Source organism: Rhamphochromis sp. 'chilingali', assembly GCF_963969265.1.
Source record: "Rhamphochromis sp. 'chilingali' genome assembly, chromosome: 4".
NCBI lineage: Eukaryota > Metazoa > Chordata > Actinopteri > Cichliformes > Cichlidae > Rhamphochromis > Rhamphochromis sp. 'chilingali'.
In genome coordinates this window covers 40,642,844-40,659,966 of record NC_137948.1, presented here as the reverse complement: position 1 = coordinate 40,659,966, position 17,123 = coordinate 40,642,844, and the positions used below count along the sequence as shown (strand labels likewise).

Below are 17,123 nucleotides of genomic sequence, written 5' to 3'. Positions count from 1 at the left end.
TTTTATATGATGGATTATGCAGAAAAAGTAGAATTGGGCTGAAAGGTCTATCGCTTTATTACCTATTCAGGTTGTAAATCATGTTTTTAAAAAGTAACTAAGTAACTAATTACTTTTGAAAATAAGTAATCAGTAAAGTAACGGGATTACTTTTTTGTGGAAAGTAATCAGTAATTAGTTACTGATTACTTTTTTCAAATAACTTACCCAACATGTACCCAACACTGGGTACATGTGACTAAACAGAAGGTTTAGTAAACACGTCGCAACGATATTCCTGTGTGAGGCTCAGTCATTTCATTTTTGCAACTAGGGCTGCCACAAACGATTATTTTGATAGTCGACTAGTCACCGATTATTTTTGCGATTAGTCGACTAATCAGATCATCATCCATTGGACATACAGCGTACAGCTTATTGCACCAGCAGCATCTGGTCTTATATAACTATCATTAGCTTACAGCTTGAAGTGTTTGTGCTAACTAAAAATAAAGACAAGATGGTAGTTTATTAATTTTTAATGAAATTTGCAGATTGTTTCGGTGAAGTTTAATAAACTCCTTGCTTTCTAAAATATAACAGGACACCGGAGTATATTCTTCAGCGTCTCACACTTCTGATAATCAGCTGTCTGCTTGACAGTTTTAGCTGTGCAAAAACTATAACTTTAATCTCAGCCAAACCGATTTACTCAGGAACAAATAAAATACTAAAGAAAGCCAAACTAACATTTTTAAGTTATCTAAGTGACTTATATATATGTTTAACCTGACTAGCGAAAGACGGCGGTGGGTTTGAAAACGATTTGCCGGGAGTCCGGTGTTCTCACGGCTCTAGTTAGCCTTGCCCCCGCCTAGCTAACAAGCTAGTGGGTAACAGACGTCTCCGAAAACGTCGGAGCGCTTTTGAAAATATGTGGTGTCTTGATAAACTGAGCAGATATTTGAGGTTTACACAGCTACATTCTCGCCTGAAAATATGTTAAACGTTTATTTTGTGACCCAGAAAGAATAATAAGAGTAAAGTTAAAACTAACTAGCTGCCGCCATTGTCGACAACTGCGCTGGGCTGCGCTATGAATTCTGGGACACAGCTTCTTCTTCTTCGGGGTTTAACGGCAGCTGGCATCCTTGTACATGCAGTGCTGCCATCTTCTGTTTCAGTCCGTTATTACACTCTTAAATCCTACTACTCATTCCTGCGTCCTTTGTGATCTTACAAAGCTTCAAACGATGCGTCGACTATTAAATTAGTCGTCGACGATTTTAATAGTCGACATAATCGTGACTAGTCGACTAATCGTGGCAGCCCTATTTGCAACACTTAAGAAAAGCAAAATAGCTTCATATTCATTACATGACATAATGAATTTACAGTCGCATCTCCCTTTAAACATCAAACAAACAACAACAACAAAACAATTTTATTAATGCAATAATTTTGAATACTGCAATGCATGCCTTAGCATAAGCATAGACAGAGAAGGGAGAGGAAACAAAAGCAGGGCTGCAGGTCCGGTGTCATGCTTAGGAATCAACCACACAAGCCACCTCTTCCGAGCCTATATCTATTCAATGCCAGATCCCTTGTGCATAAAATGAATGACCTGAAATTGCAACTAGTGGGAAATTGCTATGTCCATGACTGCTCTGCCTTGTTCATCATCGAACCCTGGCTTAATCCGGAATACCCGATGCTAGCGTGCAGCTAGCAGGACGCACTTTGGTCTGCTGGGGCAGGACAAAGGACTCCGGTAAGAGCAGACCAGAGTGCGTCTGTATTTATTTGTATGAAAGCTGGTGCAACAATGGGACAATTATAGACATAAACTGATCCCCAAACCTTGTGTACATATCTAAAAGATGCCAGACTTTTTTTCTAACAAGAGAACTGACAGTAGCGATCATCACGGCTTTGTACATTCCACCCGACGCCAGTGTAAACATGGCGCTTGCCCATCCTGCTGAACACCACTAACAAACAACAGCAGGCCCTGATGGTGCCTGATAGTGTTCACATTGTTGCAGGTGATTTTAATAAGGTCGACAAGAAAACTGTACTCCCAAAATTCTATCAGCATGTCAAATGTCCCAACAGGGAGAGAACACCCTAGATCATGCGTACTCCAACATTAAGCATGTATATAGAGCCATACAGTACTGGACTGGGACAAAAAAATCGGCCCAGGCATTTTGACTAGAGACTGGCCCACCAGGCATTATAGGAAGAACCAAAGAGGCCTTTGAATGAAAACAAACACTGTTGTGACAGTGATGTACACTGTCTTGTTGGTATATATGTATCAGTCTAATAAACTTAAACCTACACCATTCTCCCTATTCTGGTATTCGAAACAGTACTTAGCTGAAACCCGAAGACTGCTTGCTCGAGTTAACCTCCTGAACTATCTACAACACATAGTGGAAACCTGACATTAAGACAGAGAAGACTACAGGTGAGACATGATCGTTACTGAATATTAAAAATAATAAATGACAGATTTAGTGATATTTTCATTAACTATTTATTTACCACATCAATAAACCGCATGGCAGGCAAAATATTTTTTCTAACATGGCAACCGTTAAAAAGTGAAAGGAGACAGAAAGACAGGTGAGAAATAAATAGAAAGAAAAAAATCAAAATAAAACTTAATTGACTTTTTGATGGTATTTTACACACAGTACTAGGGATGGGTACCGGTATCCGGTGCCATTATGGCTCCGGTTCTGACATAAACGGTAGTAACCAGACCGAAAAGCAGCGCACATTTCGGTGCTTTATTTCGGTGCTTTTTTTTCCTGAGCTGTGATACACTTCTAGCCAATCATTTTACGTTTCCGAGGATAGTAGGCGGGTCCAGGTACGTACGTTCTTTTAGAGCAGAGCTACAGATTAAAAATGCCCAAGGCGAAGCGGTCAAAAGTCTGGCTGTACTTCACAGCAAAATATGCAAACTCAGCAGCCTGCAACAAGTGCTTTAAGCTGATACTGTGATACTGTCAAAGGAGGTAACACCTCAAATCCGATGAAACACCTGGCGACGCATAGCATTTTTTTTAAAAGCCCAGAAATGCGCCGTATTTGATAGCTTGCTGCGAGACCTCACACCGAGCGCATCTACTGCGGGTGTGGTGCCTGTTATCGGACCCAGAGTTAGCAACATCCCCAAAAACCCGAAGAGGAGAGTCCTGGCCCCTAGCCCTGCCAGTGTAGCAGAAATGATGAGGATGATGATGCAGCAGCAGCCGTTCTTCTCTGCGGGAGTAGCTTAATGTTGTTCGTGTGTAATTTACGTTGAATAGGCTAACCACGTTATTACATTAATGCATGTCAGGTGAACTAGCAAACATCATCATAGCTACATGCGGCTGTCTTCTTGTTTGATGGCAGATACTCCCTTCACCCTGGCCAAAAAGGCTAAAATGACCAAAGAAGAAGTGGAAAACAGTTAAACATGAGAGGTTTTTGGACAAAGTTTGTGTTTTTTCCATTGATTAAGCACTGCTTCCAGCCAAGAGTGATACCATATATGCCCCATAGCTGCAGAAAAGGCTAACATTGTTATCTTTTTACAAAAAAAAACAACAGCTGAACATGAGAGGTTTTTGGACCAATTTTGTGTTCTCCATTCTTTAAGCACCGGTTCGAGCACCGTTTAAGCACCGGCACCGTTTCAAAAATACCGGTTTGGCACCGGTATCGGATAAAACCTAAACGATACCCATCCCTAGAGGCGACTGCGGTCTCCAGGTAGAAACAGGAGTGATACACCTGCTGCTGTCAGACCTGCAGGTATCAGGCTGTGATGTTCTCCTTCATAGTGGACAGAAAATTTTTTTTTTGGAGTGGCACAAATAATTTGTGTGGCATCTTATTGAATGCAGAACAGCTGATTGTTATGTAAATAGTTTGAAATGGTTATTTGAAAAAGGGTAAAAGGTAAATAGCTGCAAATAACTTTGTTGTTTGCAAAACTTGTGCATAGGATTTTAAAATTGACAATTTATAATTGCATTTAAAGTTATGAAATATGATTCATTAAACATGTTTGTGGTTGTTACAATAAAAATATAACTTTTTCTACTCGGATTTTATGTTTTTTGTCTGATTTTTAGATCAATTGTGTTAATAGAGTATGTCAAAATGAAAACATGACTGTAAATTCAGACCTGTGAGGTTGTGCTGAAAAGAATGATACCAAACAAGGCAAAGTAAATAGTTTTTAAAGGTAAAATGTAGAGGTAAAATCAAAAGTAGTTAAAAATGGCCAATTATACCCTGGACACCAGAGGGTTAAACATTACGCAATAGTTACTTTTCAAGTAATTAATTAATTAATTAATTTGAGAATATTGTAAATCAGTTACTAACTTTTTTAAAGAAGTAAAGGAAAGGAAAAACACCACATATATATTGTTTATCATGACTCTGGTTTTACGTGGCCTATCAACACAATTTAAAAACTGGTATATATCACCTTGTTGCTTTGACATCTTAAAGTGGTCATGTGATTGGCTTACCATGACTACTTTATTCCTCCTCAGTCAAACAGCAGCACTCATGCGGTTGTTTTGCCCCCTTATATTCAGGTGTTGTGCCAAAAAGCGATCGTTTGCCAGAAAGTGATTGCCGTCCACGGGAGTGCAAGCAGCTGTTTAAAACTATAGCGCCCAGATTACTTACATAGTAAGCTACTTCCGTGCAACTGATATAAGATGAGGTAAGCTGAACAAAGCTTCAGCCGTCTGTTTGTTGAAAAATAGTAATGCGACTGCACCACATTTTCTTGTTAGTAACTGTAATGGCGTTGTAACGATAGAAATAGTAATTAGTTAGATTACTCGTTACTGAAAAAAGTAACGCCGTTAGTAACACCGTTACTTGTAACACCATTATTCCCATCACTGCTGATCAGTAAGATAACCTGTGTTATAGAGTCTAAAAGCTGCTGGTAAGAATGACCTGCAGTAGCACTTCTTCCAAGACTGTGGGTGTAAAAGTACACTGCTGAACGAGCTGCTCAGTGTGAGGTGTTGTCCATGATGGATCTTAGCTTAGACAACATCCTCTCCTCCCCAACCTGCTCAATGGACTTCAGCGGCCAGTCCAGGACAGAGCTGGCACTCTTGACCAATTTGTTGAGTTTCCCCCTGCCCCTCTCTGCCATTCCACCACTCCAGCAGACCGCAGCCTAAAAGATGGCAGACGCCACCACAGTGTCATAAAACGTCCTTAGGAGTGTTCTGTTCACCCCGAAGGATCTCAGCCACCGTTGCAGGTGGAGTCAACTTAGACCCTTTCTGTAGAGTGCATTTGTGTTCGTGGACCAGTCCAGTTTGTTATTGAGGTGAACCACCAGGTATTTATACTCCTCCACCGTTTCAATGCCGAAACCCTGGATGTTCACTGGTGTAATAGGGGTTGTCTTCTTGCTGAAGTCAATCTGTGGCATTGATGCAAAGTTGGTTCTGTTCACAGCAGCTGACGAAGTCACTGATGACCCCTCCTGTATTCCAGTTTGTTTCCCTTTGACACCTGACCCACAATGGCGGTGTCGTTTGAGAACTTCTGGAGATGGCAAGTGTCCGTGTTATAACTGAAATCTGCAGCGTGCAGGGTGAAGAGGAAAGGGGCGAGTACTGTTCCTTGTGGGGGCCCGGTGCTACAGACTACCACCTCAGACACACAGTCCTGCAGCCTCACATACTGGGGTCTAACCCACTGCAGCTTCCCCCTTAGCACTGAGGGTTGGATTGTGTTGAAGGCACGGGAGAAATGAAAAAACATGACTCTCACAGTGCACCTGGTGCTCTCCAGATGAGAGAAGGCCCAATGCAGCAGGTAGATGATGTTCGGCTGGTAGGCAAACTGCAGCGGGTCTAGGTCTCTCCCGACTAATGGGCGAAGGTGGTGTAGTATGATCCTCTCCGTGGTCTTCATCAGGTGTGAAGTCAGTGCAAAGGGTCTGAAGTGGTTCGGCTCCTTGGGGTGCGTTGTCTTTGGGACCGGCACCACGCAGGAGGTCTTCCACAGAATGGGGACCCTCTCCAGACAGAGACTGAGGTTAAAGATGTATGTGATAGCCTCATAAAGTTGATCTGCACAGTCCCTCAATAGTCTGGAGCTGATTCCATCTGGACCCGTGGCCTACCTGGTTTTCATCTTCCTCAGCTGACTCTCTGTTCATTCCCTCTGTGTTTCCAGATCTGAAAGCCCTCCAAAAATTGTGGCATAGGCACACTTTTTTCAGGTCATCTCTGAATAAGCCTATGATTCAGAAGTTCATTCATGAGGATGATTGCAATTGGGTTGCTGGTAAGACCTGTTTACAGTGTAGGAGGTGCTCCAGTCATCCACAGGATTTTCTCCCTTTCTCCCAGAGTTGCTGTCCAGCAGAAAGCTGTGGGGTTGCTGGACCTGATTAAAGAAAGCTGGGAGGAAGGTACAAGCCTGGCTAAGAATACGATTCAATACATGCTGGACCTGAGAGCAAAGCTGCACACATTGGGGAGGTTATGACCTTTAGTGGTCACGTGGCAAATGGGTGAGGTAGACTATGAGGTGGTGCGGTGAAACAGAGGTGGAGCCACACAGGTATATCACCTCAATCTCCTAGAAACATGGAGAGATGCTGAGAGGCTTCTCTGATGAGTCTGAAGGAGAGAGATTAGTTGGGGCCAGAGGTGCCAAATTCGATCATTCCCATCTTCCTCCATTGTGATGACCATCTCACACAGGTCCAGAGAGCAGATGTTGCTACACTGCAACAGGAGTTTGTAGATGTGTTCCCCTCTGCCCAGCCATATGATTCCCATGGAGTGCCCCTTTGAAACACAGCCTGGTGTGACCCTGCGTTCACAACCTTACAGGTTACCTGAGCACAAGAGACAAATGGTTCAAAAGGAGTTGGCTGAAATGCTAAAGCTGGGAGTAATAGAAGAGTCACACAGCACGTGGTGTAGCCCCATTGTTTTTGGAGTAAAGAAAGATGGGGCTATATGGTTCTGTGTTGAATATCTCAAGGTGAATGAGATCTCACAGTTTGATGCCACGGGTCGACGAGCTCCTGGACTGGTTAGGCACTGCTCACTTTTTGTTACAATGCTTCTTCGGTTTGGCTTGTGTCAGATCCCCAGCGCCTCATGGACCGCATGCTGTGTCCACAAGCTACATATACTGCTTCTACCTAGATGATGTTGTCATCCACAGTGAGACCTGGGTGGAGCATGTGCAGTGGGTGGCAGGGGAGACTGGCTTTCGCAGCCGGTGAGCATCTTCTAATCATGCCTTCCCTATTTCAGTAGTGGCCATGCCGGAAAGGAAAAAGGAGTTGTGATAGTGTATTACACAGACAGATTTTCTCATCAGTCCAAAGAATATTTTCCCAAAAGACTAATCAAGATGTTTTTTGGGCAAATGTGAAATGAAACTTTGTGCTCTTTTTGGTCAGCAGTACATCACAAGGTTTGGACAGCTGATGTGTGACCTTTTTCTATATTCTAGTGGTAGATGAATAGTAATAATAGTGGTAGATGAACATTTGACTCTAAAATGTATGTTTCAGGGTTCCTGGGTTGTTGATCCAGTGTTTTCAGTTTGTTTATGTTCACTGTTTATAGTCCATGTGTTTCCTGTCTTAGTGTGGTAACCTTCTGACTATGTGCATTATGTCTAGTTCCACGTCCTGTTGTGATTAGTTACATTAAGTTCAGCTGTGTACTCAACACTCTCTTATCACCATCATCATTAGCCTGTGTATTTAAGTCCTCAGTTTCCCTCAGTTCCTTGTCTTGTCATTGTAGTTGTCAATTCCGCATGTGTATTTCAGTTCAGTTTGTCCCTGCTTCGTCTCCGCTGCCAGACGTTTCCGCACCTGCTGGTCCTGCTTCATCTCCACCACCCACAGCTCCCACGCCATCGCCTGTAGCTCCTCCACCCGCGACTCCCACATCGTCACCTGCAGCTCCTCTACCCGCAGCTCCCACGCCATCGCCTGCAGGATCCACCTCGTCTGGTCCTGCATGCCAGCCACCTGCCAAGCTGCCCAACAGCCTCCATTCACAGCTTGCCCTGTGTCACTGCCATTTTCTATGCGGGCCGTCCTCTGGATTGGCTCTAGCGCTGCTGTTGGCCATGGGGCTGCCCGACTGAACTGATTCATCTCAGCTGCTGGCAACGGTGCAACCCACCAGAACTAATCAATTTTAGACAGCCTTCGTTCTCATCATGCAGAAAGTAACAAATAATCTGCCAAGTGTGTGTGTCTAACTAGAAGCAATAGCGTTTGAAAGACACCATTGATCTGTTATTTATATTTGGTCCACATAGTGTGGAGGGTTAATAGCACTACTATGAGAGCGTACAATGGACAATAAATCATTTTTGTTTCAACAAATGGGCTATAAGAAATGTACAAATTAGTTACTCGGCAATGGGGAAGGTGTAATATAATTAGCTCACAAATTAGCCTATAATTAGCTCATTTGCCTAATTATAGGCCAACTTCCAACCTTCCTTTTATCTAAAAAAATTGTGAAAGAGTAGTGGTAAAACAGCTAACTTATCATCTGAAGAGGAATGGAGTTTTTTCCTATCTGTGCTAGGATCAATTCTGTTTCCATTATATATTGTTCTCTTACGCAATATCAATAAAAGGCATAGCATACATTTTCACTCCTATGCAGGTACCCAGCTTTATCTAGCCACAAACCAGATGATACACATCAATTAGTTAAACTATAGGACTGCCTTAAGACACAAAGGCCTGGATGATCTCTAATGCTTCTAAATTCATATAAAACTAAAACTCCTAAATATCTTTGAATTTTTGAACAGGATATGACCTGCAATTTGCATATTAAATTAACATGTAGGATTCCTTTCTTTCATATACACAATGTTTCTAAATTAGAAACATCTTTTCTCAGGGTGATCCTGAAAAACGAGGTCAGGCAAGGTTAGACTTCTTGACTACTGGAATTCATTATTATCAGGCTGTCCTAAAGACTCCTTTAAAAGCCTTCCGTTGATCCAAAATACTGCAGAAAGAGTAGGGGATGAGAACTAGAAATGGAGAGCTATTTTTGACAAATCATAAAGTTAGGACTAGATCAGGTGAACATGAATCCTCCCTTAGTTATGCTGCAGTAGCTCTAGGCTACTTAGATACCATTAATTGCTGCCTCTCTTCCACAGCATGTCTTTTGTCCGGTCTTCCCCACTCTCATCCCCTATGGTCGCGGCAGATGGCTGCCCCTTCATGAGCTGGGTTCTGCTACAGGTTTCTTCCTGCTTAAAAGCAAGTTTTTCCTTCCCACTGTCACACTGTCTTTTAAAAAGACTAAAGCTTCATTTTTTAACAATCTTAGCCTTATTCTCTAACTGAAGACCCTCACCTAAAATGGCCACCACCTCATCGTCCTGGATGACCTCCAGCGATCCTGACACGACGAAGCAAAGGCTGTCCACGCTCTCTCCAGCATGATAGATAAGGTCACCAGGGGCACTGTGGATGGTCTGAAACTCCATGGCCAGAGCCCGCAGGCAGCCATCACTGGCCAGGCGAAATGCCGGGTGTTCCTTAAACACCTTCCTGTTGAGGTGGACACAGATGTCTGCTCGCATGTCCTTTGGACAAATCTGCAGCACCTGCAAACAGAGTTAGACCAAGGTGACGTCACACAGAGCCAGATAAATAATGATCATTGCTAAAATGTCATCAGTAGTTATATTCAGGATTTCCTAAGCTGACGTGAAAACAGAAATACAGTTAATGCAGACATAATGATGCTGCCCTTTTTATGCTTCATTTCCATGCTGATGAACTACATTCTACTTACTGTTCACCAGCAGTTCACCAGCAACTTTTGAAACTTATGAAATCCTTGAGATTGTTTTTCACTGTATCATCAAAACATTTAAAAACTAATATCAATAAAAACTGAAGTTGCACATGGAATAAACATTGTTCCACTGCCAAACCTTTTGGTCATGACTGCCTGAAGTATTGACTAAGTACAGGATTGGCTGTGGCACCTTCCTGATGTATTCATGGATCTTTGTTGTTTTATCCTGGACAACAAAGACACTAACTAGTTCTTGGCCTCCTTCCTTCTCTTTAGCATACAGTCTCAAGATGCTCGATTTAGGGTTTATACCCTCCATGCACGGTAATCAGCTTTGTTGTCTTGATGTCAGTGGCTTCTATGTCCTCCTTTGGCCATATTATTATTCCAGCAAGGTATCCGGTGGCCAGTGGGGCATAAGTGTCGATTGCCCAGATCTTGTTCATTCCATTCAGCTGACTGCTCAGGACTTGTCTTACTCTTTGCAGGTATTTAGTGGTTGCAGTTTTCGTAGCAGCCTCTTCATGGAAATATATTGTGATTTATTTGTGCAGAAGAGTATGAATGGTTCCATCCATCCATCCATCCATTCGCTTCCGCTTATCCTTTTCAGGGTCGCGGGGGGCGCTGGAGCCTATCCCAGCTGTCATAGGGCGAGAGGCAGGGTACACCCTGGACAGGTCGCCAGTCTGTCGCAGGGCCAACACACAGGGACAGACAACCATTCGCACTCACATTCATTCGCACATTCACACCTAGTGACAATTTGGATTTTCCAATTAACCTATCCCCACAAGCTGCATGTCTTTGGACGGTGGGAGGAAGCCGGAGTACCCGGAGGGAACCCACGCAAACACGGGGAGAACATGCAAACTCCACACAGAAAGACCCCGGCCTGGTGTTGGAAATGAATGGTTCCATTTTTTCAAAACTAACTTAAAAATTTAAGAATTCTGGTTTCAGTTTGGTTGGGCAGTGATGGTACTGCTAAAACTGTAGCTATAACTGTATAGAAGCAAAAATTCATAATAAATAAAAATACAACCACAACCAGCTGTTTCACTTCCAATAACACAATGATTTGGACTGAATTCTTACCTTGTCAGTATCAATGCCTCTTGACATGGACCAGGTGGACACAATGTAGTCCATCACACGCTCACTCAAGCCTTTAGGGACCTGGTAGAGCTTGAGGAAGTCTCTCACACTGTTGAGCATCTCATGGTACCTGTTGGTGTTGGCATACATCTGCTGGAAGATGGTGGTGACGTTACCAAAAATGGTGGCATACAGCAGCGCTGTAAACAGAGGACAAAAAACATTAAGTTCTTATACTTCTCTACAAAACCTACTGTTACATTGTAGATGTTATATTGTCAAACCTGTCTTTATTATTCACAAAACAGAATTTCAGTGTCGCAGCAATCACTTCAGTCACTTGTAGATGTGCTCAAATACCATATTATAAGATATGAAATGCTAAAAACTTATTGTGTTACAGAATAAGTTTAAACAGAAAATACAAAAATGTGAAGACCATACGAAAGTCCAGTATGAGATGCATGAAATGCCTTTATCCATTAACTATCTAATTCCATTGACCACTGCCACAGTCATGCGAATAAACTCTGCTTAAGCTGACAGAGGACTCTGAAGAGTCTTTTGATTCAAACAACGACAAATTACTCTGATAAATAATATGAAGGCGTCACATCAGACCATAGAAGATCTAACTCATCAGTCCAGGAATCTGCAGTCAATTTTCACTTACAGCCCTGTGACTGCTCTGTCAATGACGAGGATGCACACATCCTTGACAGGGAGGAATGCTGGTTGAGGCCATTTATATGAAAAGGGAAAGACCGTCTCTGAATCGCAGAGGGGGCCAAAGGGTACATCTTTCACCATCTCCCAATGCAGTGACTGCATCCTCTCTGTCAATGGCGCCCATGGCCATTGATCAATGGTCACTGATCAATGGTCAGTGGTCACTAACATATTAATGACCATGAAACTGACCTCACGGCCCACTTTTAATCAGTGGTGCTAGGTTGGGTAGGAAATTTCTATCCATAGCAATGCTAGAATACTTGTACAAGTTGTCTGAAATTTCTGAAACTCCTCATTATATCAGCTACAAATAGCTCCTCATTTAGCTCCTAGTTCAAAGAGATTGAAGTGAAAGATAATAAAAAGTGACAGGTTTTTGAAAGTTTTTTTGAAATCAACAGCAGAGAAAAGACCAGATTTGTAAAAGCACATCAACATGTTGTGTGATTCACTTAATAGACCTCAAAACACTCTTTGAAATAACAATGACAAAGAAGTGTTCCGGAAAGAAACATAATTTCAGTTTTATCATCTGTTTACTTTCTGTTAATCAGGCACTTAAATGTAAATGCTCAATAGTTGCAACTGATTTTTTATGGTTTAAGGTTTTTGTTCAGTGAAATCACAGTAGAGGACGGTGCAGAAGTTTAGTAATCTTACAGCATTGAAAGGTTTGAATCTCCTTGTTGACTCTGGCCTTTTTTTGTGGAGTTTTAATGTTCTTACTGTGTCTGTGTGGGTGCTCTGGCTTCCTCCCACAGTCCTAACATATGCTTATAACATATACCAAGTTAACTGGGGATTCTAAATTGATCATCATTTTTGTTATAAAGCGCCGTGTGACTGTTTTTAACTGTGGCTTGTGTACTACATTACAGGACTGGCATTCGTTTTGTGCTGTAAATCATACAGAGACATTCATTTCCCAGCCCAGACTAACATATTAAAAAAGACAAAATCTCTGATTAGCTATTCTCACCTCATGTAAGTGATCATTTGAGAGGTGCTCTAAGCAAGAGGACATTTCTAGCAAACAGGCAATTTTTTTTTACTCTAAAGATGTTTCTTTGGAAAGTTCTGTTGTATTTCCTACAAGGTAATGAACGTGTGCACTGGTGTTTCTCTGTATAAAAAAATTAACCTTTAGCAAATCCACAGCTCAGCCCATCAGTTGAGCCCATACAGTCTATCCCTGACTCAGCTGCTCTCCCTCACTGCCTGTCAGCAGTATGCACTCTGGGTCATCAGATCAATGCCGACCCCATCCAGCATGCAGCAGGAGCCTGCTGTCATCCACTATGAACACAGTCAAAGTGTGGAGCTGACCGCAGCATAGAGAACTTGCTGTGACCTCCCGAAAGGTTACTGTGCAGCCTCAGCACAGAGGTGGAGCTGAGTTGGTGTTAAAACAATAACAGCAGGTTCAGAACAGATGCCAGGTCTATAGGTCCACTACTGAGCTGTTGTGCGCAGCAGTTAAGATGTTTCTTATTTTGTAACATTAATTTATTCACAAACACACTCAAAGCTGAAACTTCTCTCCCATCTACCAAAGCAGTCAAGCTGCTTTAAAAAAAAAACTTAACTAACTTAACTAGTTAACTTCATGTTAAATGACTGTTAACAAACCTGTCTTCTGTGCCTTTTTCAAGTTTCAAGCCTTCCCTATGTCTATTCCTCGCCACTTCCCAATTCTTATGTACAGTCGTGTAAATATTTGTGATAGGTCATGTTGGGTTATTGTGGATTTGGGTGTCTTCTCACTTGGAGTTCTTCTCACTGAATAAAACATGTGTGATTTGATCGCTGAGTTTACTGAGCCTGCTTTTGGGTCCTTTTAGTTGCGCAGGCCTCTGGGCTGCCCTGTGACAGTACAGACTGGTCAAGCCATGGACCCAACAGACCCGGTTCGCTCTGCAATTGCCAAGCAAGGTGTGTAATTAGGACAATATGAACAGGTTCTACAACATCTAACTGAACAATGTAAATCTATTGGGGGTAAGCAGGATGAGATCTTACCCAACATTTGAGAATGACAAACTGCAACTCACCCCGAGCTGGTTCTGTGCTGAACCAGGGGAGGAGCACTGGCTTAGGCTGAAGTGTTTCTCACGTTCTGTCCAGTTTCCATGTGTCCGTATGATGCTATTCTGGGTGAGTTTAAAAAGACCTTTTCTCATCTTGCTTTTGAGGGCAGTGCGGCAAAGAGATTAAATTAAATTAAATTAAATCTCAGGCAGGGAAACGCAGTACAGCAGAATTTATTATTGATTTTTGCACCGTGGGGTTTTCCATCATACCCTGAATGATCAGATGCAGGACCACCTGGCTTCCTGTGATGAGCTGGCCACATTCAAGGATTTGGTTGAGAGGAACTACTGAACCTAGTGATCTTTCTTCCTTTCCGCTCCCATTTCTCGTTCCGGTCCAGCTCCTTTGGCAGTTACTTCTGAAGAAAGGAAAAGGTACGAGGTATGGGGATACGGGTAGGCGGATCCACGGTTAGCTCTAAGCCCTGTCTAATGCTCCCTGTGACTATTAGCTTGCCCCGTGTGTCTCACTCATTGAATGCGCTCATAGATTTGGGCACTGAGCAGAGCTTAATCGACTTCGATTTCGTCAGTGAGCTTTGCCTTCCACTCACAAGACCCTCTGCAGTTTGCATACCAGCCCCACTTAAGGGGTGGACAATGCAGTGATACATCTGCAGCAGAGAGCGTATTCCTCCCTCAACAGACACAACACCACAGTTCGGATAATGTTCTTTGACTTCTCTAGTGCCTTCAACACCATCTAGCCTGGGCTGCTGAGAGAGAAGTTGGAGGACATGCAGGTAGAGGCTCCACTGGTCCAGTGGATCAGCGACTACCTGACAGGCAGACCACAGTTTGTGAGACTGCAGAGCTGTGTGTCAGAGAGTCTGAACAGCAATATTGGAGCACTCCGGGGAACTGTTCTGTCCCCTTTCCTCTTCACCATCTATAGGGCCGACTTCAAGTACATCACAGACACTTGTCTCCTCCAGAAATTCTCTGATGACACGGCCATTATTGGAAGTGTGGGCATGGGAAGGGAAGAGAAGTACAGAGGACTGATCAATCGTGAGGTGGTGTGAGGTGAGCCACCTGCAGATGAATGTGGCCAAAACAAAGGAGCTGATGGAGGACTTCTGAAGAAACAGATCCTGCATTGGTGAGACTGACGTCGAAATAGTCACATCCTACAAGTATCTGGGAGTTCATCTGGATCACAAGCTGGAGTCGTCTGCCAACACAGAAGCTGCCTACAAAAAGGGTTTGAGCTGATTTTACTTCCTATGAAGGCTCAGATCCTTATGCGGCAAGCTGCTCTATACGTTTTATCAGTCTGTTGTTGGGAGCACCATCTTCTTTGCTGGGGTGTGCTGAGGTGCGGGCATCAAAGAGAAGGACACAAAAAGACTGAACAAAGTCATCAGGAAGGCTGAGTCTGTTGCTAGCATGAAGCTTGCCACCCTGGAGGTGGTGATCAGTAACAAAATGCTGGGAAGAGTGCTGGCAATCATGGACAATGACTCCCACCCACTCCATAACACACTGGACAATCTGAAGAGCAGTTTCAGCAACATGTTCCTTCAACCTTGCTGCCTGAGGGAATGTTACAGGAGGTCGTTCCTTCCCACTGCTATCGGAATCTTTAATTTATCTACGTGGATCAGATCCACACATGTGGAACAGCATTAATCACACCTCAATGCACCCTGGTCACTTTTGTACACCATGAAATATTTTCACACATATTTGTCTTTTTTATATTTATATGTATATTTATGTTTATACCTATATCTCTATATTTATCTATTTATCTTAATATATATCTATCATAACTCTGTTTCTACACTCCTATTATATGAGTGCTTGTTGTTTGTTGTAAACATGCTGATATGACAACTTAATTTCCCTAAGTTTCTCCGATTCTGATTCCCTTGAATCACTCACCTTTTCCACATTCAGGTTACTAGACGCTCTATCATTCTAGGTTTCCCATAGTTAGAGAAACACAATCCCCACATAGGTCGTAAAATCTCTGTGTGGGCTCTGTTTTACAATGCTTGCTTGAAAACCGTCTTCATGTTAAAGCCGAAAAATGTAAGTGTGGTACTTTCCCATGAATCCCTGGCTAAGTCTGTGTTCCCCGCATGCTTCAAGAAATCCACAATCATCCCTTTGCCCAAGAACAACAAGCCCTCATGCCAGAATGACTACCGGCCAGTTGCACTGACTTCAGTGGTTACGGAGGTGTGCGAGACGCTGTTCAAGAACATTATCTCTTCCTCCATCCCAAACACCACAGATCCGCTCCAGTTCGCCTACTGACCCAACCGATCCACAGAGGATGCCATCGCCCATGTCCTGCACACCACCCTTAGCCACGTGGACAAGAAACAGAGTAACTATGTGAGACTGCTGTTTTTTGATTACAGTTCAGCGTTTAACACAAGAGTGCCCAGTAGACTGTTCACTAAGCTAAAGGATCTAGGACTCAACAGTCGTCTGTGTGCATGGGTGTTGGACTTCCTCACTGGCAGAACTCAGGTGGTGAGGGTGGGCAGGTGCATCTCGAACAGCATCACCATCAGCACGGGAGCGCCACAGGGGTGTGTACTGTCGCCAGTGCTTTACTCCCTCTATACTTCAGACTGTGTGGCCACCAGTGTTGGTCAAGTTACTTGAAAAAAGTAATCATCAACTAATTACTGATTACTTCCCAAAAAGTAATCCCGTTACTTTACTGATTACTTATTTACAAAAGTAATCAGTTACTTAGTTACTTATTTACTTTTTAAAACATGATTTATCCCCTAAATAGGTAATAAAGCAATAGATCTTTTAGTCCAATTCTACTTTTACTGCATAATCCATCATATAAAATGTAATCAAATGAAAAAGTCTCTTTTTAAACTTGTTTTATTTGTTTAACATTTAAACCTAATTTCTGCATTTTCCAGCATATAAAATAAAATAGTTTTTTGTGTTTACACTCACTCTATCAAATAGATGCACGTAAAACACAGCAGAAAATAAATAAAATCAAAGACTCAGCGGTCCTGTTGCTCTATTTTCACCTGTAAAGCAGGAGTGGGGTAGGCGGAGGTTTGCCCTGGTGCAGGTGTGCCGCAGCGGTCAGTGGAAGGATACGGCAGTTTCTCTGTGAATTACACATTGCTGTGGCAGCGTACTGTCGGTGCTTACTCAGACATTTAGGGTTTTTTTCGCTGTAAAAAGAAGTTTTCTTCCCACGCAGTGAGCAGCGGACGCTAATGTTTTTATCACTTTTTACAGAATCAAACTCAAAGTAAGGTCAGTACTTCCACGCTTTAAACGCTGCACGCTCATACTCTCTCCCGCACTCGTTATATTATCCATTTTTGATCTGCACACAGCTGTCGCCACGAATGTCGCACTC

At 42.8% G+C, this 17,123-nt stretch overlaps 1 protein-coding gene across 2 annotated transcripts in view; it reads right to left on the bottom strand.

Annotated features, from left to right (window-relative positions):
* LOC308395830 (voltage-gated delayed rectifier potassium channel KCNH1-like) overlaps positions 1 to 17,123 on the bottom strand; it is a 103,260-nt gene that overhangs the window by 35,191 nt on the left and 50,946 nt on the right. For both annotated transcript variants that reach the window (XM_080880817.1, XM_080880818.1), the window contains 2 exons: positions 10,947 to 11,146; positions 9,399 to 9,651 (listed from right to left, as the gene is read on the bottom strand). In XM_080880817.1, the coding sequence (XP_080736943.1) occupies positions 9,399 to 9,651; positions 10,947 to 11,146 (453 nt within the window). The remainder of the gene's footprint in view (positions 1 to 9,398; positions 9,652 to 10,946; positions 11,147 to 17,123) is intronic.